Source organism: Syzygium oleosum, unplaced genomic scaffold (assembly GCF_021117445.2).
Source record: "Syzygium oleosum isolate NSW1041296 unplaced genomic scaffold, Sole_v2.1 Sole_v2.34, whole genome shotgun sequence".
Taxonomy (NCBI): domain Eukaryota; kingdom Viridiplantae; phylum Streptophyta; class Magnoliopsida; order Myrtales; family Myrtaceae; genus Syzygium; species Syzygium oleosum.
The window spans coordinates 152,318-178,116 of record NW_026607518.1 but is presented as its reverse complement, the minus strand read 5'-3'; the positions used below and the strand labels follow the sequence as shown (position 1 = coordinate 178,116).

General features: G+C 41.8%; 2 protein-coding genes and 2 long non-coding RNA genes across 5 annotated transcripts; 3 read left to right on the top strand and 1 right to left on the bottom strand.

Annotated features, from left to right (window-relative positions):
* Positions 1–251: 251 nt before the first annotated feature.
* On the bottom strand, positions 252–842 carry LOC115685725 (uncharacterized). Its single transcript, XM_030610816.1, has one exon. The coding sequence runs from the start codon at positions 840–842 to the stop codon at positions 252–254; it is 591 nt and encodes a 196-aa protein (XP_030466676.1).
* Positions 843–7,250: 6,408 nt separating this feature from the next.
* LOC130135542 (uncharacterized) lies at positions 7,251–8,760 on the top strand. Its single transcript, XM_056305005.1, has 2 exons — positions 7,251–8,292; positions 8,580–8,760. Exons 1-2 carry the CDS (start codon positions 7,251–7,253, stop codon positions 8,615–8,617), a joined length of 1,080 nt encoding a protein of 359 aa, XP_056160980.1. The 3' UTR covers positions 8,618–8,760.
* A 4,282-nt stretch (positions 8,761–13,042) lies between these two features.
* Positions 13,043–18,783, top strand: LOC130135564 (uncharacterized). Of its 2 annotated transcripts, none has more exons than XR_008814864.1 (2): positions 13,043–13,576; positions 18,339–18,783. It is a non-coding gene; the product is annotated as an uncharacterized LOC130135564 (long non-coding RNA). The 2 variants fall into 2 exon arrangements; XR_008814863.1 differs by having other exon boundaries at positions 18,334–18,783.
* Positions 15,829–17,001, top strand: LOC130135565 (uncharacterized). Its single transcript, XR_008814865.1, has 2 exons — positions 15,829–15,889; positions 15,921–17,001. It is a non-coding gene; the product is annotated as an uncharacterized LOC130135565 (long non-coding RNA).
* Positions 18,784–25,799: the final 7,016 nt, after the last annotated feature.

Here is a 25,799-nt window from a genome sequence, read left to right as displayed (position 1 = left end):
CAGAAATCCGTTTGGTAACGCAATTTCATTTTTCTATTTCTTGAACAAATTTATATTTCGGAAATAAGTTTGGAACAGAAATCAGAAGTAAAAAAAAATTACTTTTCTATTTCTGGAACAGAAATGAGAAATAAAAACTCTTCTTATCGCTTGCACTCGCTACTAGCTGGTTATCCCCTTGCCACTCGCTATTGGCGTCGGCCGCCTACCGCCTGCGTCCTTCGCCGACCGCCTACCGCCTCCTCCCACCGTCATCCTCCGTCGTTCGCCATCGCCCAACGTCGGCTGCAACCCGCCCACCGCCACCTCCCGCCGTCCTTCGCCGCTGCCGGCCACCTCTCGCTCGTCGGCCGCCTCTTGCCGCCGACCACCGTCCTCTGCCACCCGACGCTGGCTGCCTCTTGCCGCCAACCACCGTCCTCTGCCGCCTGACGCCGGCAGCCTCCCACCCGCCGGCTGCCTCTTGCCGCCGACCACCGTCCTCCGTTGCCCAACGCCGGTCGCCTCCCACCCGCTAGCTGCCTTTTGCCGCCGACCACTGTCCTCCGCCGCCCAACGCCAGCCGTCACCCGCCACCGGCCGCTGTCCTTCATAGCCGGCCGCCGTGCTCCACCGCCCGACGCTAGCCGCCCTCCGCCTCTTGCCATCGGCCGCCCTTCGTCGCCGGCCGCCTCTTGTCGCCAACCGTCCACCACCGACCGCCGTCCTCCACCGCCAGCCGTCGTGCTCCACCTCCCGACGTCGGCCGCCCTCCACCCCCGGCAACCACTACTGCTATCCGCCGCCGGCCGACATGCTCCACCACCCGACGCCGGCCGCCGCCCGCCGCCGGCAGCCGTCATCCGTTGCCACCGGCCGGCCGCCTCTCACCGCCGGCCATTGTCCTCCGCCCCTTGCCGCCACCCGCCATCCTCCGCAGGCCGCCCGAAAGGGAGAAATTTTATATCATTGTCAAACGAATTCTATTTCGGAAATAGAAATTTTGTGTTGTTATCAAACACACATTTTTGCTCAGAAACTCGTCCACGGAATAAAAATAGAAAAATCTATTTATGGCCAGAAATTGATTTTTGAAATAGAAATGTTACCATGCGCGCCCTAGTTGTCTGGTGCCATAGAATTAAAAGCCTTCAGTAATAACTAGTATAATGGTGACGAGACTAACACCATCTGTCAATGAAATGCAAAGAGTTCACAACTGCCTCCTCTAACTAGGGCGTATAATTTATTTCAATCAGTGTTTCTAATGGGTAGAATTTAAGTTATAGGCATTACTCATATAGAAACTTAACTAAGGGCCTATTTGGTAAAGCTGTAATTGAACTAGGGGTAATGATTTTCAAGGTCGATCGGTTCCAATGCCAAAATCTGGAACTGACTCTACGGGTCCCGGTTCCAAATTTTTAGAATTGGGAACCGAAGTGGTTACACTTAGAACTGGCTTGGAACCGAACTGATTAGTTCTAGGTCGATTTCAGTTCGGTTCCCGAGTTACACAAAAGAACTGGGTTTATTGTGTGAAAATCGAATTAAAGATAGTAACTCATGTCGAGTGATCTTTTGTTAGCAGAGTGGAAATACATGCTAACCTCGTAGCATGAGGCCATGGGTTCCACTCCTTAAGGCGGCAGCTTTATATTTTTCCAATGTAAGGTGTCAAACGGCATTTTAAAGCATTAACTTGAGAAGTGAATCGGCCTTGGCCGATATGAAGGTTTTTATAACGAAGGACCTGCTTGGTTCACCTGCATAGGTCAGTTCCCTAGTTAATTTGAGACCCATGCTCACCCCCTGGGTTGAACTATAGCTGTATATTATACATTTTTAAACTCACGGTATCTCAAAATCGGGTAAGTTAGTTTCCTAAAGCTATCGTAAGCTGCTATAACTTTGGAGTTGCTGCAGCTATTGAGATGTTTACTAAACACTTTTAAAAGCTGCAACACTCTTCTCATAAGATAAAATCATTCAATCTTCTTCAATCAGTTCCTGTCCTTAAAAATCAAGCTCGTCTTCCTCCTTCAATTCCCTGACTCATCAATCCAAGGCCAAATTGAAAGAAAGTTTCCTCCTATCTGGAATGAAAGAAAAACTTAGAGAACTTGTAAGAAATACTTGTCATTTCATACTACAAAAGTTCACGTTGGCAACAAATTCTTTCGAGGTCCTTATGGTTGAAATCAACGTCAAAGTTTGCACATGTGGTCACCTAGAGAATCCTGTGTATATCCTATCGACCCATATGAAACAACAAACTCCTCCATGCTTTTCAACAAGAGGTTAGGCATATGACTTCTTCTTCCTTTCTCTTTTGGATTTATGTACACGTAAAAAGTTATTCTGACACAATCCTCGAACAAATGAAAAAGATGTGCGCAAAGAGATGTCTCTTTTTTGTTTGTATTGGCCTACAATTTACCAAATTATGGGGAAAAGAAAGGAAGAAGAAAGCAGCCTCTTTGAAGTGAGAGACACAAACCCTGATTGAAAATAAAGTTAAAGCACAAAATGGTAATTAGGACAATTTATTACAGCTTCAACAGGTTAATGTGGAGCCCAAATTGGATCAGATGTCAATTTAGTTAGCTTGAGAGAGACCTTTCATTTCTCACTTTCAGCCCCTTGATAATGTCCTGAAAACTAACATTGTCCTTTCGGCAGGATAAGGAATATAACACTTTCTGTGTTGAACAGTCAGAATTCATCCATTCTAGGTTCGAAGTTTTCCATTTGATTCAATCAGATCCGATCCGAGTATGAATGCCGTGAATCTACTATGTGATGCTAGAATCCATTTTCTATACGTACCTTTCGGGATTCAAACTATATACATAGTCCCAGGAGCCCATAGATTTCATGCCTTTCTACTTTTGAGGGCGGGGAGTTCATGCAAAGGCTTTCAGAATGAAGATAGCGTGGAATATTTTAGTGCACAAACTTTTTTCAATCTACCTCTTATTCAAAATTAATTCATGAATAAAAAAGGCTAAGTTGTCCTTTCGACAATACTTTTATTCTTCTATATATGTAATTCACTGTAATATTCTAACAAAGCTAATTCGACCCTCATCACATTCTGGTTTTTGACCCCAGAAATTGATTTTGGCCACCAATTTTACCTCATAGATTACAATGAAACGAGTAGTTCTGTGAGCTAGGGTTCTCAAACTCTTGAGGGCCTTCTCAATAGTTGGGCTGCAAGATGATCCACAAGAGAAGTAAGATCCAACAACTGTAAGTCCTAAACTAATTTCAGCAACCCAATTTAACAAGCAAGATACTCTTTTTGTACCACTAGCGCAAGCGAAGTAAATTGGATTTTTCTCTACCTATATGAGCTGCTTAGGTGAATAACTTTCGAAATTCGGGTTTAGCTACGAGAACTCCCATGCTAAACTAGTGTTTCCCGCTCTCGAGAAGATTCCAATTAGTTAGATTTTGTAGACAATCTATTGACACATTGATCTTTACACATGAACAATTTTGTGTTACATTTGTATAGAACTTCATAACACAGATTACAAGATCAACCAAACACTATTACACTTCCATATTGAACATATGAGAAATCTTAGACACCTCCAGTTATTGGATACTAGGCAATATAGAACCTCGACATGAATCTTCTTTTCGCTTTATATTAATTTAAAGGGAGTGAATTTACCATATACCTCCTCTCTTTTTTGTTGATTTGCATAATGAACAATGCATGTGCTTAATTGGTTTGGAGACTTGATGTCATTAAATATTAACTGATAGGGAAATTTATTTCTTTACCCTCTCTCTCTCTCTCTCTCTCTCTCTCTCTCTCTCTCTCTCTCTCTCTCTCTCTCTCTCTCTCTCTCTCTCTCTCTCATATATATATATATATGGGTCATGGCCACTTGAGCTCGAGCTCGCAATGTCCATGTCCCCTTGTGATGACCATCGCCATGATCCACTTCTGCTCAAGCTCACTGCATCCAAGGCCACCTAAGCTCAAGCTCGCGGCATCCATGTCTGCCCAAAGCTCAAGTTTGTTGCAATGGCCACTAGATTCGAGCAACATAGCAACGAGGAGCGTGGTCGACATCGGCGAGAGGGCAATGACCAATGGTGAAGGTAAAACATTTTAAAAAGTAAAGAGACGGTTTTGAACCAAATAAAAAGTAGAGAAATGGTTTTGAATTTCGGGCAAGTGCATTTCACTTAATATTTAAAGGGGTTAGGGTGCGGGCGTTTCATGGGCAGATGACTAAATCAGAAATGCCCGACCCTGGCCTGGTTGGAATTGGGCTGAGTTGGGCCCATGGGCCCTAATGGGCTGGGCCCGGCTCGTCTTTCCATTTTTTGGGATTCGGACTTGGAGGCCGAATCCAAAAGTTGGGCTCAGGTGGTCATGGGACACGTAGGCCCAACATTAACTCTATTTTGGGGCCTCAGCTCAAAAGATTGCGTCACTGGATCATAGCACTTCCTAACGCTATTGCTCGATTTCATTTTTTTTTTCTTTCTCCTTATGACGACTTAACCGCGATTTAAATAATATAATGGAGAACAATAACAACTATTTCTTACCATCCAAACTCAGTCCGGACTTCACCGTGCAATTATCGTGGGACTTATTCAGTGAGTTTCGCGACGTGCCGGCGATAACGCTTACATGCCAGTTTCATCTCAGCAACAAGCCAAATTCGACAACGACGAGACACAACAAGCCGACAATCGGGAAGAATTGCAAGGGCAAACGCCACAAGCTAATCCCCGCCAAGATGATTTCCAAACCTAACCCCTAACCACAAGAAAAAACCCCAAGCCACTGTGGTGACGGCTAAGCAAAGAACCTGAGGACATTTCGGCTTAAGACTGATGTTAATGGTGTCAAGAATCGTTAAGTGGGACGGACCACTTGAAGAGACACCAAGCAAGATATGATACAGAAGTGTCCAGAACTGCGGGGAGCTCTTCAAGTACAATGCCATATACTAGAAACCTGTTCAAGTACTATATGTCAAGGAATTAGTCGGAGCTTACATTTAATTGTCTTATCGCCGAGCAATCCTCTAGCTTCGCCAAAGATCTCGACTTTGTCTGCTACATGTAGACATCTCTGTAACATTAAATGAAGCTCATTTTGTAGACAACAAACAACAGAAACTGCAAAGTACTGTACAAAGAAAAAAGGGCCGCGTCGGGGCATTTACTGACCACAGACTACTTTCGAGTCTCTTTAAGTTTTGATTTAGGTACTAGCTCTACAAATTACTTGCACTTTGACGTCACCGGCCATTGGGACGATAACAAATGGGAATTATGCCACCAAACTCTTACTTTAAAGAAGTTAATATTTCTAGATGATTCCCGAATTGTGGTCACCAAAATGGTGAGACTTGTCAATGAGTTTGACATCTCCAATAAAATCTTCGGATATGTACAGTAGAAGTCCTAAAACTTGTCACAAAAGTGCAATTGAGTCCTAAAACTTACAAAAGGTGCAATCGAGTCCTAAAACTTATCAAACTGGTTCAGTCGAGTCCTAAAGTTAACACTGTCTAATGTACTAATGGAAAATACTGACGTGGTGCTGACGTGTCTTATTTTATTACTTTTACTTGAGACATATGGCATCTAACAAGCGCCACATCATAAAAAGTTAAAAAAATATATAAAATAAATTAGAAAAAGCTAAAAGTAAAAAAAAAAAAAACAGAGAGCCACAACCAGCGGCTGTGGCGGTGGCCAAGCCCTCGCCGGTGGCCCTCGCCAAGCCATCGGGAAGGGCCGGCGGAGGTCGTCTAGGCCTTTTTGAAGCCCGGCCACCCTCGCCGGCCCTAGGCGAGGCCCCGATCTGGGGGAAGGTCGCCGACCCTCGCCCTCCCGCAGATCGGGGCCTATAGGCCCTCGAGGGAGCCTCGTCGGGGCCGACGTGGGTCGCCGGGCTTCGAGAAGGCCCAGGCGACCTCCGCCGGCCCTTCTCGGCGGCTGTGGCGGCGGCCACCAGCGAGGGCTTGGCCACCGCCACAGCCACTAGTTGTGGCTCTCTGGTTTTTTTTAAAAAAACTTTTAGATTTTTCTAATTTATTTTATATTTTTTTAACTTTTTTTTGACGTGGCTCTTGTTGGATGCCGCATGTCTCAAGAAAAGTAATAAAATAAGACACGTCAGCATTTTTTGTTAGTAAATTAGAACAGTCTTAACTTTAGGACTCGATTGAACCAATTTGACAAGTTTTAGGACTCGATTGCACATTTTGCAAGTTTTAGGACTCAATTGCATTTTTGTGACAAGTTTTAGGACTTCTACCACATATATCCCTAAAATCTTCAAGATCACCTTAAAAAAATGCCAATGTGAACACTTACCCGATCCGGACTTGATCATACAACTAAATGTTCTTTGTAATGGAATTTTTTTTTCCATGTGTTATGTGTGTGCCATTTCATTAACCTGCGCATGCAAGACTCTCCGCAAGTTTTACCATTGTATGGCTATTATAGGGATAAAGACTCCACAAGTGCCATAGCTTTTGTATAGCGCTTGGTTGAGTTTCATAACCCTTTTTCGACCACTTGATTGTCATGACTTCTAAAAAAACGTTCATTTAAGTACTATAATTTTCAATTGATCACTTGAGTGCCATAAATATTTGCAAGCATTCACCACGAGTAAGTTGAGTACATAAGTTATGGCACTTAAGTAATGGAAAAAAATTATGGCACTCAAGTGAGCGCCGTATGAAATTTATAGCACTTGTCCTTTTCCCGGCTACTATATGTGGACAGATTCAACACGTTAGGTCAAACCTGTTAGAACATGTTGTATAGTTTTGTAGGTTTTCCTTTACATCTCTTCTTTCTCTTTGGTCCCACATAGGAAGAATGCTAGGCTCCTTTACTCCTCTAAGCCTATATAAAGGCTTCTCATGTACATTGTTTCCTACACCATTATAAGAGAATAAATACCATTCTCTTTTAATCTTTCTTTCTTATCATGGTATCAGAGCCAAGATCATTGTCTTGAAGAGTATGCTCTGCGGTGCCATCAATTGGATCTTCCGCATCAGAAATTAAGACAATGAGCTCATTATCTTTTAAAGAATGCTCTGCGGTTGCCATAAATTGGATCTTCCGCATCAGAAATTAAGATAATGAGTTTAGGGCTTTTGGGCCATCATCCTTGCTCGTTCTAATCCGCGCTTCTTCTTTCTCGATTCTTTCGATCACCTCAATCCATATTTCTAGCTTTGCTAGTGATTTCTTTTTCTGTCGTCATGGGTGATTCTAGTGACCGTATTGACGTCAAACTCGATGGTTCAAACTATTCTCTTTGGAAATCATCGGCAATGGCAGCACTTGTTTACCGCGACTTGTTTGAGCATGTTGAGGGACTTTGTCCTTGTCCTGGTGCTCTTAAAAGTGAATCATCTGATGAAGTTACGAAACGTGCCGCTGAAATTCGAGCATGGAATGTTGCTGATCGGAAGGCATGGGCTATCATTTTTGGTTCCATTGATCCTGCTCTTCGCCCACAATTTTCTAATGTTGTTGAGGCGAAAAGTTTATGGGATCAGCTTGCCGAGATGTTCACCCAGACAGGGGACATTCGAGTTTATCAGTTGGAGCAAGAAGTTTACAGTGCTACGCAAGGGTCTCGCTCTATTCGAGATTTCTACAATTACATGCACTCACTTTGGAGTCAATTGGATATTCTTGCTCCTATTCTCTACCCATCATGCCTGAACTGTACTCGGTGTCCATCTACTCGACTTCAGACTCAAGATAGGCACCGTCTACATTCTTTTCTTATGAAGCTCGGCTCTCCCTATGAAGGTGTTCGCAGCCAACTTCTTCACCGCTCTCCAAGACCATCCCTCCTTGACGCTATCAAAGAATTACAGTCTGAGGAAACTCGTCTTGGTCTTCTTTCCTCCTCGGCAGTTTCTGATTCAACTGCTATTTTGTCTGCTCCACCACGTGTTCCGCCTACAGTTTTGGCTGCTCCACCACGTCCTTCGCCTACTCGTGGTCCTCGCCGCCTTTCATGTACGTATTGTCATCGTCCTGGTCATGACGAGTCACATTGTTGGAAGAAGAGGAATGCTTCACGCCTTTCTGCATCACCACGAGTCACTACCGCATCTCCAATCTCTCAACCTATTACTCTGGTTTCTCCCTCTACGAATGACCGTATTGCTGCTCTTGAGGCCCAACTTGCCCGTTTGAGTCCTTCTCTGCCCAGGTCTTTTCCCGATTCTGGTACTTCTACAACTCTCTCATCTGCTGGAAGCACCGCTGCAGCTACTCCACCTTCAGGTGATATTTCTACTACTTGGGTACTTGACTCAGGAGCTGCTAGACATATGTCTACTTCCGCTGTTTTTCTCACTAAGCTCTCTGAGCTCAAGCAACCAGCACATTTCTTTACTGCTAATGGTTCTCCTCTACTAGCTACCCGACAGGGTACTCTTACTGTCTCTGAAGATTTCAATGTCCCTGATGTGTTACATGTTCCCTCTTTGGCTCTCAATTTATTATCTATTTGACAACTCACCGATGCTAGATGTACTGTAAGCTTTACAAATAGCTCTTGCTTTGTGCAGGATCGTTTGAGTGGCAAGATGATTGGCAGGGGCAGTAGACGGGATGGACTTTATATTATGCAACATCTCCATCTTCCAACTTCCTCTCTTCCTCATCTTGTGTTGGCTACCCTCGATCTTGTTCGGTGGCATCAGCGTCTTGGACATATTCGGTCTTCTCGTCTCACCGTCCTTCACCAACAAGGTGCTTTGGGTCCTATTTCTTCTGGTAGTCTTCCTCCATGTTCTATCTACCCTTTGGCCAAGCAATCTTCTAAGCCTTTTCCTGTTAGTAACTCTAGAACTAGTGCGATCTTCGATCTTGTTCATTCTGATGTTTGGGGTCCTGCCCCGCTTTCTTCCAAGAGTGGTTTCAAATATTATATATCTTTTATTGATGATTATTCTCGTTATACATAGGTCTATCTTATGCGTCAACGTAGTGATTTCTGTACCATCTATCAGTCTTTTACTTCCATGGTTTCCACACAATTTAATACAAAAATCAAAGTTTTCCGTTCGGATTCGGGGAGAATATCTCTCTGGTGTCTTTCGTTCCCTCTTAGCTAGTGATGGTACACTTCCTCGGTTATCTTGTCTGGGGTTCCAGCTCAAAATGGAGTTGCTGAACGCAAGCACCGTCATATTCTAGAGACCACTCGAGCTCTCTTACTTGGCACATCCGTTTCCACTGAGTTCTGGGCTGAGGCTCTTCTCACGGCTGTTCATCTAATTAATCGTCTACCCTCATCTGTTCTCCATCAAGACACCCCGTTTCAGCGTCTCTACTCTCGACCTCCTAGCTATAATCATCTTCGAGTTTTTGGATGTACTTGTTTTGTCATTCTTCCACTCACTGAACATACAAAGCTTACCGCCCGCTCTATCCCATGTGCATTCTTGGGTTACAGCACTGAGTACAAAGGTTATCGTTGTTATGACCCAAATGCGCAACGTGTACGTATTTCTCGTGATGTTACGTTTCATGAACACATCCCTTTCTTTTCAACAAATACTACACCTCATATTTCGTCTCCTGTTCCATTTATGGATTGTCCTGTTGATCCTCTACCTGATCGTTCTAGTCCCTCTTCTACATCGGATCTAGATATATTGCCACCTTCTCCATCTTCACCTATCCCTTGTGCTGCACCTCATGTTGTATCTGCCCTCGACGATTCTGCACAACTAGAGCTACGCCGTAATCCTCCTCGAGATCGGCGTCCACCTGCCCGGTATGTTGCTGCTACTTCTTATTCTACTGAGTTTGGATCATTTTTAGCTGCTGTTCATGCTGTACAAGAACCTAATAGTTATCGCGAGGGAGTTAGGCATGTAGAATGGCACCAGGCTATGTCTGAGGAACTCTTGGCTTTGGAGAGTACTGGTACTTGGGAGCTTGTGCCTCTTCCTCCAGGTCGCTCCCTCGTATCTTGCCGATGGATATATAAGATTAAGACTCGTTCTGATGGCAGTATTGAGCGTTACAAAGCTCGTCTGGTTGCTCGAGGTTTCTCGCAAGAGTATGGTATCGACTATGAGGAGACCTTTGCTCCCGTAGCAAAGATGACATCTGTCCGCGCTTTATTAGCTGTTGCTTCAATTCGCAGTTGGCCTCTCTTTCAGCTTGATGTGAAGAATGCTTTTCTTCACGGTGATCTTCAGGAAAATATCTTTATGCAACCTCCGCTTGGTCTTGCTCATACCTCTGGACAGGTTTGCCGCTTGCGACGGGCTCTTTATGGTCTCAAACGGGCCCTCGTGCTTGGTTTGAGAAGTTCGGTGATGCTATTCGATCTATTTGGTTTCATTCAAAGTGAGGCTGATCATGCTATGTTTGTTCATACATCTTCTTCAGGCTGCACTATTCTTCTTCTTTATGTTGATGATATGGTCATCACCAGAGATGATCGTGACCATATTGAGCATACCAAGCGGCACCTTCAGCAACATTTTGCCATGAAGGATCTAGGACCACTGCGTTATTTTCTTGGGCTTGAGATTGCTCGCAGTTCACGTGATATTCTCATTTCTCAGCAGAAATATACCGCTGATATTCTGTTCAGGGCTACTCTATCAGATTCACATACTGCTGCCACTCCTATTGAGCTAAATCAAAAGTTTTGCCCAGACGATGGAGAACCTCTTTCTGATGTCACCCGCTATCGGACCTTGGTTGGCAGTCTTATTTATCTTACTATCTCCCGACCCGACATCGCCTATGTTGTTCATGTTGTCAGTCAGTTTGTTGCTTCTCCTCGAACAACTCATTATGCGGCTGTTCTAACTATTCTGCGCTATCTTCGAGGCACTTTATCGCGTTCCTTATTTCTATCATCCTCTTCTGCTCTCAAGTTGCGTGCCTATTCTGATGCTGATTGGGCTTCCAATGTCACTGATCGCAAATCTATCACTGGTTATTGCATTTTTCTTGGCGATTCACTTATTTCTTGGCGTTCCAAGAAACAGCATATTGTCTCACGCTCCTCTACAGAGTCCGAGTATCGTGCAATGGCCGACACTACTGTTGAGATTGTTTGGCTTCGCCGCTTACTTGCTGATATGGGAGTTTCACTTCTGGATCCTACTCCTCTGCATTGTGACAACAAGAGTGCCATTCGTATCAGTGCAAATCCAGTCTTTCATGAGCGTACCAAACATATTGAGATCGATTGTCATCTGACTCGTCATCATCTCCAAGCTCGCACTATTTCACTTCCTTTTGTTGGAACTGAGAATCAACTTGCCGATTGTTTTACGAAGGCTCTTACATCACAACGATTTAAATTTCTTCTTTCCAAACTCTCGTTATTTGATCCACCTTGAGTTTGAGGGGGGGTGTTAGAACATGTTGTATAGTTTTTTAGGTTTTCCTTTACATCTCTTCTTTCTCTTTGGTCCCACATAGGAAGAATGCTAGGCTCCTTTACTCCTCTAAGTCTATATAAAGGCTTCTCATGTACATTATTTCCTACACCATTATAAGAGAATAAATACCATTCTCTTTTAATCTTTCTTTCTTATCAAAACCCACTTAGGCATCAAGAGCTGGAGCTTCTCTACATTACACAAGGAAGGAAAATGGCGAAGTTCTATCTAGACGTAAGAATGAGATGGATTTTTATGTACATAACATCAAAGAAAGCATGCAAGGAGATAGATGAACTCACGCTTTACTCCATCACTCATAGTGGAAGTGTCGGCCTACTGCATCGTTCTGTATTTATATATTATGGCGGTTGAATTAGCACACAATGAGGGTGACTCCTTCAAGGAAAAAATATTAGCCATGATGGTGAAATTTCTCAATTTCTTTCGGTGTGCACTACATCGGGATCCCCGGCCCAAGTTGTAAGGAAATTTCAACAAGTATCAACTTAATGCCACTTTGCATGTTTTATTTTTTCTAAAAAAAATTCTTATCTCTCGTTTTTATATTTAGACATCAGATCACATATCACAACAACCAATCATATGGTTTATTTATGAAATCCAACCTTACTTATCTGATATTCCCTTGCCACTTTTCTTTACCTAATCACTTAGACCTACTTTTTAAATCTTAGCCTAGCTGTTCTTCCCGACACATACCATCTTTAGCCTCTCCCTCTCTCCCTTCTATGATGTCCTTCTGTCCTCTGAGCAAAAATCCAAGTGCAACGGCGGGAGAGTGGGGAACTTAATTTCGAAGAAGGAATTATTTTTTTATCTCATTGATAGAGGTAGAGGTTTCCTAATTAATAATCTGTAATATCGATATAAAAAAGTCTGAAAAAGTTACAAAATTTATATTAGCCCCATTGAGTATAAGTTCAAGACACATAAGGGCCCTACGGTACCCTAAAGGGGTGGGGCTCAACCACTAGGATTGATTCATTAGAGCGCCCACTAGTTTCTATCCAAACAATTCTTTATACAATTTACAATTAAATATTATGACTATGTTACCAAAGGAAAAAGAAATTTATGTTTAGAATTTTTACTTTGATTCCGATAAACTACCTAATTATTAGCTACAAATACAAAAATGTAAATAAATTGAATAAAAATAATTTTACTTAAGGCTCCACTTAACTTAATAAGTGAATTTAATTCAAAGTAAAAATGAGGAAACTCATAGGCGAATGGTGGTAGCAGGTGATGGTGGGTGATGAAAAAGATTAGGGTTTGTGGGTGGTTGCTATCATGGGGCTGCGAGGGATTCAAGTTATTGGGGTTTTTCAAAATAGAGCAATTTAGTCTTTTCAGTCGTGCGTTTTTTTTTTTTTGGGTCAGAAAAGGAACTTCTCATTATCCTTGTTCAAAGTTGGAAAGGCCCGAGAGATGGCATCATTACATAATAACTCCCAAAGAGCTAGGGGAGGGGAGGAAACCCAATTCGAAGGTAAGGTATTTTTCCGGTGGATTTTAGCTACCCAGTCGGCGACTAAGTTGGCCTCTCTAGGGCAATACAAAACATGGACTTTCGAGAGAGTGAGCAGAATTTCTTTGTATTTTCCAATTGGCACATGGACTTCCCAAGTGAGTTGGTGAGGGCACGTGAGAGCATTGACCAAGACCAAGCAATCAATCTCCACTTCAATCGCATCATGCAAGGGAGGGGAAAAGCCATTCTCTTCATTTTGAGGAGAGAGAACGTAATTGAGAGCATCCTCTAAGGCAAGGGCTTTGACCAAGAGAGGCGACGCCGCGGTAACCGTTTTCGCAGCTCCATGCAGCAAACGACCAACGAAAGCACGACATACCCACGCGATTGACCCCTCCATCGTCCTAGGTACAAAAGCCCCATCGATGTTAACCTTAAAGGTGCAAGTTGTAGGAGGTTTCCAGCAACCTGAGGCATTTCCTTCTTTGATTCCAAGTTTGCTCACTGAAAGGCTCCATTTTTGGAAGCTTCTGAGTGTGGTGAGGGCTGTTTCGACAACATCGCTCATGTCTTGGGGTTGGTCTCTGAAGATGGATGCATTTTTGGCTTTCCAAACACACTAGAGCACCGAAAGCAACCATGGCTAGATCTGGTAGGTTGTTCTTATGCTTCAATAGATTGCTGATCCATTCTTCGATTCAAGATATCCATGATTCGAAATTTGCAGATTCACCTCTGGATTTGCCCACACTACCCTGGTCCAAGGACAAAGGAGGCATAGGTGCTCTGCCGTCTCACTGTTCAAATTGCACAGGGGGCATAATGGGTCAGATACAATCCTTCTTCGATACAAATTTTCCTTCGTTGGGAGTGCATTCTGGCATATGTTCCACATAAAAAAACTTAGCTTTTGGAGGGACTTTGAGCTTCCAAATTTCTGTCCATAGGGTGTTAGGTTGGTGGTAAGATGTTGAGGCTTGCTACTCTTGTTGCTTGCTGGTTGATTCTCGGATGTAGTGATAACTGCTCTTTACTGTATACTGCCCTATTCGTGCACCTGTCCACACAAATTGGTCTGTTTCTGTTTAGGGTATGATTTGTATTACCAATATTTCACATAATGTTTGCTCATCAAAAAGCTCCCACAGTACATTTTCATTCCATCTCCCCTCCTCCCTTTCTATTAGCCCTGATACAAACTGAGGTTCGTTAATGTTGGCTGGGCCAATTAGCACTCCTTTCTTCAGCCACTTGTCTTCTCTAGTTCTTATTCTTGTCCCATTTTCTACTACCCACATAACTGATGGTAAGATTGAATCTCTTCCCATCATCAAGCTTTGCCAGCCCCAAGACAGGTGTTGTCCCTTTTCTGCAAACCAAAAGTCTCTATGTGGAAAGTAGAGACCTTTGAAAAGTTTACCCCACAAAAAGTTTAGGTTGTTGCTTAATCTCCAGGCTTGTTTAGCCAACAATACTTTGTTAAAGTCGAGCAGGTCCCGGAATCCCAACCCCCCTTTGTCCTTTCTTGTCTTCAACAACTCCCACCTTTTCTAGTGAATGCCAGCTTTTTTCTCATTAGTCTTCCACCAAAATTGTGCTATTTTCTGTTCAATTGCCTTACACACTGAAACTGGGATTTTGAAAACAGACATGGCATATTATGGTAGCGCTTGCACCACCGTTTTAATCAAAATTTCTTTCCCTGCTTTGGACATTAATTTTTCCTTCCATCTTTCTAGTTTAGCGTTGACTCGTCCAATTATCCATGCAAACATTTGTTTTTTTTATGTTCCCCAATTCGAAGGGATCTCAAGGTACTTCCCTGTCTTCTCTATGATAGGCACTCTCAATTCGCTTGCCATGTTTTCTTTTGATATTTGTTGGCAGTCCTCACTGAAGAATATCCCAGATTTGTTCAAATTTATCTGTTGTCCAGCAGCCATACAGTATTGGTGCAGGATTGAGGCCAAGTTCTGACATTTCAGAATTTTCCCATCCAAAAAAAAGATCAAATCATCTGTGAAGAGTAGGTGGGAGAGAGTGGGGCACCATCTATTCAGTTTGATTCCCCTTATACTTTCTTCATCCACCGTCTTCCTCATGAGCGATGTTAAAACATTGGCTACTAGGATAAATAGGTAGCGGGCGAGAGTGTCCCCTTGCCTAATTCCACGGGAAGGTTGAAAATAAGGAAGGTGCTCCCCATTCACTTTAACATTGAAGGGTACAGTGGTGACGCATTGCATTATCTAGCCCACCCATCGCTCATCAAAACCCATTTTAATCAGGCAAGCCTCCAAGAAATCCCATTCCACTCAGTCATAAGCTTTTTTCTTATCTAGCTTCAAAATGGCCTGAAATTTTTTCCTCCTCTTCCGAATTCTGATTTGGTGTAACACCTCCTGCACCACAAATATGTTATCCTGAATTTGTCTTCCTCCCACAAATGCACTTTGTTCTCTAGCTATGATTGCTGGCAACAGCGGTTTGAGTCTATTTGCCAACACTTTAGCAATTATCCAAAGTTGCACAAACTGATGGGTCGATATTGATCAAGTTTCTCAGGGTTGGGAACCGTCGGAATCAGGGAAATTAGGATCCTGTTGAGGTTTGGCAATATTGTTCCATTTCTGAAAAATTCTTTTACCTCCATAAAAATATCTGTTTTTAATACTTCCCAGTTCTGTTGATAAAAGAGGCCATTCAAACATCTAGCCCCGGTGCTTTCGCCGCCCCCAGTTGAAAAGTAGCATTTTTAACTTCCTCCATACTCAAATCAGCTAGCAATGAGTGCTTCATATCCTTAGTAACAGCCCTGGGGCATTGTTCTAGAACTAGGGAGAAGTTTCGTTGGCCCTTAGATTGGTACAACTCTTTGAAAACATCATTGTAGCTTGTTTAATCAGCCCTGGTTCTGAAATCCAAGTGTCGTCCGAAGTTTTAATCATCGAGATTCTGTTTCTTTGTCTTCGTGGAATTGTTTTTTTTTTGTAAAGGTCTTCGTGGAATTGTTGTCGCATGGAAAAATTTAGTATTTTTATCACCCCATTTCAACCACTTTATCCTTGATCTAGCTCCCAATACATCTCTTCCTGTCTCCACAGTGTCTCAATTTCTCCCTGCAGTTTCTTAACCTTTTCTCTATCGAAAGGACTATCACTTCTGTTCATGTATTGCTGGAGCTCTTGTTTCAGTGAACATATTCTTTTCTATCCATTCCCGAATGTCTTCTTACTCTACTTTGTCAGTGCAAAAGTCACAGCCCGCAGTTTCCCTGTTAAGTTCTTTTTAGCCTAGAGGGGGGAATCCCAAACTTCCTTTATAATTTCCTTACATTGGTTATTTTCAAGCCAAAAAGCTTCAAATTTGAACTCTTTTTTACGTTTCTCATGATTGCCTTGAAGAGATAGAACTATAGGGGCTATGGTCAGATCCTATTGCCGGGAGGGCAAAAGCTTCTGCTTGAGGGAATAAAATCCTCCATTCTATGTTGCATAACACCCTGTCAAGATGTTCTTTGATGTTTTCCACTCCATCTCTGGTATTCGACCAAGTGAAGGTGCATCCTTTGCTTTCCATGTCCATTAACAGGCAAGCATTCAGAAAACCCTGGAATTCTGTCATACAAGAAATTTCAACCAAACACTTCCCCACTTTTTCCCAATAGAACAGTACTTCGTTAAAATCTCCTAGACAAACCCAGGGCAATGAATTTGATAAGCTCATAACACGGAGTTCCTCCCACAGTTCACATCTTTTTTGAAAATGATAACGAGCATGAACAAAAGTGACTCTCATCCTCTTGCCACTCGATAAGTCTTTGCACCAGAGATTCATATAACTCTTTGTTTGCGAATCGAAAGTGAGTTCAACTCTATCATCCCACAAGATAGCCAAACCACCAGCAGTTCTTACCGGGTTAACGACCCTACAATTCTGAAATTGTAGTATCCTCCTTATTCTCTAAAGAACCAACTCTTGGTTTTTAGTTTCCATAAAAAAACCACAGCAGGCCTGAGTCAAGCCACAAGGGCTCTTAATTCTAGGACTGTCAAGGGTGTGCCCAATCCTTGACAGTTCCAGCACAGAAAATTCATAATTCCTTTGGTGGCTTATTAGGACTAGCCACCAAAGCCCATCCAATAGTATCTTTAGTCATCTAGATTGGAGTATCCAGAAGTTGGGTCTCATCCAGCCACCCAAGAGTTAAGGAGTCAGAAGTATAGGGACTGTACCTTTTTTGCTTTTTGAGTGAAGGGGTTTTTGGTTCCTTGCTTCCCTTTTTCTTGTTATTTGAGGATTTTTGTCCCTTGGAGAATGCTGGGAGCATCACAATATCCTTCCCAGCAACTAGTTTCTCGCTTTCAATTGAATTCCTGCTTGGAAATTTAATTTGCAGAAACTCAGATCCCCTTTTCTGTGAAGTTCTCGGGCAAACAAAGGTGCTTGGTCTAGCCTCCTCCGCCACAACTATCTGTCTTTGTTGTTCTTGTGTTTCAGGGATGATCTCCTCCACTTCTTCATTATATTCTTTGGTTTTTTTCTCATAGAATACATCCCAAAAGGGGCTGTGATCTTGAACTTATGCTCGCATCCAATTCCCATAACAGCTTCTCATCTTTGATGTGAACTTTTCTTCATCATAGGGTACCTCTTTACGGTAACTCGCATAATGCCCCACCTTTCCACATAAGTAGCAAAAGAATGGGAGCTATTCATATTTAAAATCTAGCCAAATCTTCCTACCCCCGTGTGTGGCCGACTATCCCACTTGCAGCTTAGCATACATATCTAGCTCTACCTTTGCTTGCCCAACACGTTGGATTGCCGGTCCTTTGTCTTCAAAATTCACTTCCAACACTAGCCCTGCCGTACTCGCGATTTTTGTCACCACAACTTCAAACTTCCATTCAAGAGGAAGGCCGAAAATTCTAACCCAGAAAGCACATTTGTTGAACTCATAGCAATGCAGTGGTTTATCAAGTGCCCAAGTCTTTAACATTAGTAAGTTATTCGAGAAAGACCATGGGCCCCCATTAAGCACTCTTGTTTTGTTCCTCTTCTTTGCTGAAGGTAAAAGAGTAAATGCCATTCTCTAAAGGTTTCACGACTACGTTTTCATTTCTCCACGCCTTTCTCATGGCTATCTGAAAAAGCTTGAAAATTGATGCTAGGGCTTTGGAAAAGATGTCCCACAAGGGTAAACTGACACTCGAGAATTTTTTTCCTCTGAAATATCATCATCCCAAATAGTAATGTCTTGTTTATGCAACAACTTACCCAGTTTATTGCAAAGAGTTTCCAATTGTTCAGAGGCACCACTGTCTTCATCCACGGGTGTGAGCTCTACCTTGAGGATTTTCCAGAAACGTAGGGCAACCAGAGGTACTAAACTTGCAGCACCATTAGCACAGAGCCGAGAACGTGGGAGACGCCGAAGATGCAAGAAAGAGAGGACAACAGAAATTTCAACTGGAGCTGCGACAATGGATGAGAATCGATCTTTCAGTCTGGTTGGGTGGTTAGACGAGCCATGAGGAGGTGTGCGCACAGAGAAGTTGGGAGGGGGAGAAAGCTAGGTTACATTGTGGAGTGGAGTGGAGAATCGAGAAGGGGGTGGGTACCAAGGTTCACTCACGATCACAGGGTTTTCTAGGGTGGTGTAATGGGAATCAATGGTGGGGTTTAGGTTAGCGTTTTGGATGTGGAGAGGGGTGAGAGGAAGCCATAGCTACACAAAAGGTAGAGAGAACAACACAAATGATAGAGAAAGACACCGGTTGTTGTTTTTTCGCCGTCTTCAGTCATGGGGTTATGTTCAAGGATATAATGTTATGCAAAATGGGGGGTTTTTCAAAATAGAGCAATTTAGTCTTTTCAGTCATGGGGTTATGCTCAAGGATATAATGTTATACAAAATGGCGGAAGCGTGGAACAAACCCAAACAATTAAGCGAGAAATAAGTGCGGAAAATAAACCCGATATGAAGCATTTATGTTGTAGCATTCTAAATTCTCTATCTACTAGTGGTATTTAGACTATTAAGATAATAAATGGTCGATTTGGATTTTGGACTGCACTGGAGAAATTTCGATTGGATCAATAAATTTGTGATGTTCGAAATATTCGAAAAATGCTTTGCATTTCCAAAGTCTTCCAAAATGAGACTTCATCGAGTATTATGAAGCTTACGATGAGTTGGAAATATGAGGTTACCAATTTCTTGTTTGCTTAAAGTTGTATTTAAGTTGATTATAGAGAGTGACAAGGAAAAATGTATTAGAATGCTATTCATTGAGGGAGATCGGTACACCACCAAATACTATGGGTAATTCTCAAAATTAAAATCTACTGAGTTAAGATTTCTCTAATTGTAAAACCCTAGCTAATAGTTTAGTGGTTTCATAGTGCTTAGAATGGACGGCAAGTTCCCTGATTATTTACCAAAATATAAAATATCTCCCATATATTACCATTTATGAGCTCTTTTTCTTTATTGAAAACCTTTCATTTGTCACTCAATTATTTTCGTACTTCTTCATAATTTTCACCATAAAATTTAACTAGTAGATGACATCATCCATGACATGTTTTCTTAACATGGTTTGATTGTTCTTTAAAGGTGCAAAATGAGAAAGAATTCATTCCCATCTTTCTTCACTTGGCTGAGTACTACCTCCCTCTACACATCTTTATCTTCAGAATTTTCTATATTTAATTCCCATGCGATTAAAAAATTTCCAACTCACGTTTTATTTGCAACCGGGCTCTAATGTTCACTTTGATTTGAGTTGTCTAAGCTTTTGTTATTACCTATCAACTTTAGTATAAGGTAAAACTTTCAAGGTTTGAGTTCTCAAATCAACTGTCTATTTTCCATTCCCTTGCGATAAAAAAAAATTTCCAATTCACATTTTATTTGCAACCAAGCTCTAATTTTCACTTTGATTTGAGTTGTCTAACCTTTTGTTTTTACCTATCCACTGTCTTATAAGGTAAAACTTTCATGGTTTTCAATTTTATTGACCAAGTTATGCTTTGAAAGATATATAGTTAACTTTTATTATAATTTGTTCTTGATTTCAAGACATTTAAGGCTTTGATTAGTTCCAATTCTTTCATTAAAGATAAATGAAAACTCTAGAGGCTAAACTAGATTGATATACTTGGCACTCTTGAACTTAGATTATTTTTTCGACCAAAAAAAAACTTGATTATTTGATGCTCGCTCATTTAGGTTTAGGTTTGATGTTAAGTTTATAAGAATTTCATGAATGAATTTACATCTTTTTATATTGAGGTATTGGGATCTCTTCGCTTGATTTGAAATTTTTTCTACATGTTTGAATGATTGCCAAAAAGATTACATTGCACTTGGATGGAAAAAGTGTGAAATCGTAAAAAGACGCCTAATAGTGGCATTTTAGTGATTCTTGAGATGTATAGGGGCAAATTTGTTAAAATTATTGAAGTAAAATGGCTCTCTGGGCAATCTTGTTTTATGTTAAGCGTAAATTAGCGGGTTATTGAGTTAGATTAATTAAAGGAAATCAAAATGGTTTAGAATAACTAGATTAAACTTTATGGGCGAATTAGTAGTTTCACAGTGCTAAGGGGACTAATATGCTATAGCTGGAAATTATAGGAGCCGCCGTGATAAGAAACCTTCAAGGTAATAATGATTAGGTTAGTTTTTAAAATCGATTGCTTAATCTACTCAACTGACCTGACTAGTCAAAATTTAGGCTTGATTGCATAGCTAAATCAAAAGTGGGTTGATTTGGTCTTTATAAAATATGAGGCGTGATTCTAGTGTAAATTAAACATTCCTATGGATTAGATAGCAAATGAATGGCCTTAGCTAATTAAATTGATTAGTATAGCTAGATTACAAAAAGAGTGATACTTAAGAATACATTTGTAAAATGAAGAACTTTGTAGGGGCAGTTATGATATCCTAGAAATATGAAATTATAGATAAATAGTTGTAATTTTTTCTATGATATTAATCATGATGTGGTCTCGGTAATGATATTATAAAAGTTAGCTAAAATAATGCCTAATTTCAACTAAGTAGAGAGAGTCATTTGATTTGAAATAGGAATCAAGGAGCATGATACGTAATTTATTCTTATAACATCAAATGAAGTGAGGCACCTTGCTTTTATTTTAGCGGAATATGAGCGAGTCCTTTTGGTAAATTTTGATTACTAAGTAACCTAGTCTATCAAAAAAAAAAAGTTGATGTTATTTGGGTGATGCATGAAATTGTATAAGTTGTTTATTAAATGATGTTGGCATGATAAAAAGGGGATGTGACGGTTATACATTTTTATAATATGTAATTATTTGGTTGCCACTGTTTATATGGGAAATGCCAAAAGATTAATGTGATATTATTTGCACTGTTATGATATAAACGCACATGGCAATTGTTACGTCGATGATTTGCATGTGAGCAATGTCGCGCATTCGATATCTATACCATGACCTATTCATCAAAAAGCAAACTCCACAGCATGAGTATATATGGATAAAACTTGGGAAAAGGACACGCGTTTTACCTTCTAAGACGGGATCTCTACATGGTTGAGTGGACACGAGGTCCCATAATCTGCACTTGAGATGATGTGGCTTGAGTAGCCTGCTATGTGATATTATGGACTTGATGCGAAATTCTAAAATCATTAAGTATCTGGTTGCCACCGTTCATATGAGAAATGCCAAAAGATGCGAGTGTTATATTTGCACCGTTATCATATAAATGATATAAATGTACATGGGAATTGCTATGTTGATGAGTTGCATGTGAGTGATGAGGACATTCGATATCTATGCTACGACCTATTCGTCGGAAAGCAAACTCCCTGGTATGAATATATGTAGAAAACTCTAGAAAAAAAAAAAGGAAAAGTCCCAAACCTATTGCATTGGTTTTGATACTAATTCGGTCCTAAACCTTTTAATTGGACCAATTTAGTCTTAAACATTTTTATATTGATATCAATTCAATCCATCCGGCCAATTTAGGCAAGAAATCATTGACGTGGATGTCGGCGGTCCTACGTGGCACGGTTGACGCTGACGTGGATATATTTAATAATTTTTTTATTTTTATAATTTTTCTTCTTCTTTTTTTTTTTCCGGCATCACCAGCACTCGCCCTCGCTAGCCATGGCCTATGGCCCATGGATGGCAATCGGCTACAAGAAAAGGGAAAGAAAACAAAAGGAAAAATTATTGAAAATGTACACATCAACGCCGGCTGTGCCATGTAGAACTGCCGGCGTTTACGTCAGCAATTTTCGGCCTAAATTGGCTAAATGGACTGAATTGATATCAATATGAAAATTCTCATGACTAAATTGGTCTAATTGAAAAGTTTATGACTGAATTTGTACCAATACAATAGGTCTAAGAATTTTTTGGTACTTTTCTCGAAAGACAACTGTTCTTCCTTCAAAGACGGGTCCCATAACTTGCACATAAGATGACGTGGCTTGAGTAGCCTGCTATGTGATATTATAGACATGAGGTCCAAGTAACAGAAATAGAGGGAATAAAAGAAAATAAGTATGTAAAAATCGTTATCATGCAACTGTATAGTGGTGTTTTTATTGACGTCGGTGTAGATGACACCCTTTATGGATGGGCTGAATTATGGCCAGATGAGTTTATGATTCTATTCTCCATGAGTTAGGTTGTGATAATGACTTGTTAGTCGAGATAAGTCATTACTAGTGACAACTACGGATAGATGTTCACATGTGTATACTGGTTTTGTACTACGAGATATTTTTGCATCATGAAATGATATGTCATCCGGTTACATCTAAATGAATAATTTTATGGCACATCAACAAATAATTTCCATTCGCATATTATGGTAAATCTACTCATATTATCGGATATACATATACAATTTGCAATTCGTCTTGAATTCATGTTGTTATGTTTCGATACTGCGTCAAGTGGGGAGACGATCTCTTATCTTACACCTGGAGATTTCATTTATCGGGCTCTAACTCACCCCTTTATTTCTTCTAGATCTCTAGCGATAAGATCCGTCTTTCGCGATTACCTCATTATGCCCCTTATCGCATTAATGGACATGGTCCCTTAGACCTAACCAACTTAGGCGCCCCGAAATCTTCCATGGCACTTCGAGAAAGCTAGTTTTTCAGTCAAACCGCAATAGTACGTAACAGTTCCTGTGGCAGATATCGCCAGAAAAGTGATTTACTTTCAAGACAAAAAAATGACATTTTTCGGACTTTGGCTATAACAGAAGCTGTTGCAAAAAAATTCTAAATTGATGATAGTAAAATGATGGTTTTTTTTTACACCAAAAAAAATGATATTTTTTAATCACTAGTGTCGCGAGCGCACCAACTTTAAAAGTTCAAGGAGATAAGATGTAATTTCTCTCGAAAATTTGTTTTCGCTATTGTGAGACAGGTTGTCCGCATATTATTTTCATTTGTCCCTATAAATCTAAAAGAATTTAATTAATTAAAAGGAAATGTGTGAGCTTTGGGGTGTCACATATGTGGTTCGGCCATGCGTGCTTATTTCACGAGGTGAGATCAACGAAATATTCCACTGAATCAACGTGAGGAGATTTCAATCACTCGAAACACATAACTTCCAAATGTTTTTCCAAACTCTACAAAAAGTCTTGAAAATTTCTATCGAAGATATACAAAGCGTTTGCCTCACATACTTACACTCTTTGGTGACTCCAGAGCTCTCTCATGAGTCGGGTTGGAACTTGTGAGCGACACGTCGACAGCTCTGTTAAAGAGTCGTTTCCGTATGCGTTTGAGCATCCGACCAAAGTGGTGGCCGGATGTCCGTCCTCATGCCGCTACAAATCGGAGTCCGACCAGTCTCGGCCGGACGTTCGATCTCTCCAATTGGACAAGAACGTCGTGCTTACTTATATCCTTAGCTCCATATCCTCCAAATTTCCGGGGCATCCAAGAACTTCCAAATAACAGGACATCCGCCTCGCCCGCCTCGCAAACTCCAGACCATTCCGCCCGCTCCAGACTTCCTCGGGCTCCGATCTCGAGTCGGTTCCAAACCGAACCGAGCCCCGAACCGGGAGCCGAGGCCGCACTCGACATGTAAAAAATCAAAAATCCTTTAAATGCAGGAGGCGAGGCACAATAAAAATGTTGAGAAGCTGCAAAAGAAGGAGGAAAGAAGAGGCGGGCTTGAGTGAGATCTACGTATTTTCCATTTCAGGAAAATCGTGAAAAGGAGGAAAAAGTCCAAAACAAGCAAGAAGAAGAAGAAGGAGAAAAAAAGAAAGAAGAAAAAAAAAGAAGAAGAAGAAGAAGGATTGGTGGTCTAAATCTCATGTCGTGCGCACGCGCACCACTCCCCGTTCCCCCGCGCAACCCGACAAAAACAGAGAAGAGATAAAAAAAAGGGGACACTCCCTACCCCCACTCGTCGCCGTCCAACCGCTTGTCGGAAAGAGATCATCCGACGGCCCTCCGCACCCCCACGTCGCGCGCCCCCATTGGCCCGCCGTCGCGTCGGGGCTCGGCCTGCCCCCATTGGTCCACGTCGCGCGATCTCCGCGGCCCGATCCTCCTTCCCCCCGCCCGCCCCCTCCTCCTTCAGGATCAATTAAAATAGCAATATCACGTCAACAACCGAACAAAAAAAATAAAAAGGAAAAAAGGGGGAGGAGGAGGAGAGAACAAGATGCGACCGGATGCGTGGCCGAAGCTCCTTAAATGGGGGTGGCGCTTCCGCGTCTCGCAGCAGCAGCAGCCACTTGTCGAGACCACCGCACCGACGACCGTTGCTTTTGGCCAGCTTTCTCTCTCTGTTGTCCCTTCCGCGGTGTCGCCACGACGACGCTGCTCCGCTTCGTCTCTTTTCGCCCGCATATATTTCCGTAAAAGAAGGTATTTTGGCCATCATTTTGAGCGTTGTTTGCGCTTGCGGTTGGTTTTGCGTGCGTATTTTCGTACTTGGGTTCGCGGGTTATACGTATTTTGTTGGGGCTTTTTTCCTAAATTTCTCTCTTCTCGTCGCTTTTGGGTTCGCGGTTTTTGACTGGTTGCTTTCTGCTTTCGTTTGTTTTTTTTTTGGCCTTTTTGGTTCTCACGTGGGTTCTCGGCGGTTGAGCGATTGACTCTTGTATACGTCTTTTCGAGTTGTTGGGTTTGTCGTTCCCTTTTGAATTTGAGCTCGATTGGAACTTTTAGCAGTCGTCTGGCGATCTTTGGTTTCTGGGTTCGCGTTGGCGTTGCGGTTTGGCCGTGAAGTTGGGAGGTTGGGATGATGCTCTGTTTTCTGAAGAGAGAGAGAGAGAGAGAGAGAGAGAGAGAGAGAGAGGGAGGAGTGCGTCGTTCGTCACGCTTCGCGAGAGGTCGTTTTTGGGGCTTTCGCCGGGTGGCCGATCGCGATGTTGGTCGGTTTTGAGATTGAAATGTTGTGGTCAGTTCAATCCCATGGGTCGTTCCTCAACTTGTGCGAAAAGCTGCTATTCTTTCCCTTATGATCTTAGAAAAAAAGTTATTATTCTCTTCTGATCTGCATCTTCTGGATGCTTTGTCGGATGTCATGTCAGTGCCGATTCTTCAGAGATGCCCTTTTGTCTATTTTCAATCCGGAAACTTCTTGCTTTTCATTTTTTGATGAGATTAAGATTAGTTGGCCTCAGTTCAGGAATTTGAAGTTAACAGTTTTGGTCAGATAAGTTTCTGCAGATCCAGTACACTGCCAGGATCCCTGAATATGCAGGACCTGTTACTGCAGAAGCTAAACCCACAAGAATTCCATGTCCTTTGTCTGAAACTTCGTCTGTGTCATGACACAAGCCAGTAGAGCCCATGCCCAAGAAGGAATATGTA

What these genes read in the sequence shown, in the direction of transcription:
- LOC115685725 (XM_030610816.1), bottom strand. Translation starts at nt 842, where the DNA reads ATGACGGCTGCCGGCGGCGGGCGGCGGCCGGCGTCGGGTGGTGGAGCA.
- LOC130135542 (XM_056305005.1), top strand. Translation starts at nt 7,251, where the DNA reads ATGGGTGATTCTAGTGACCGTATTGACGTCAAACTCGATGGTTCAAAC. An exon ending in TGCAGCTACTCCACCTTCAG is followed by an intron (nt 8,293 to 8,579) that starts GTGATATTTCTA and finishes TGCTTTGTGCAG; the next exon opens with GATCGTTTGAGTGGCAAGAT.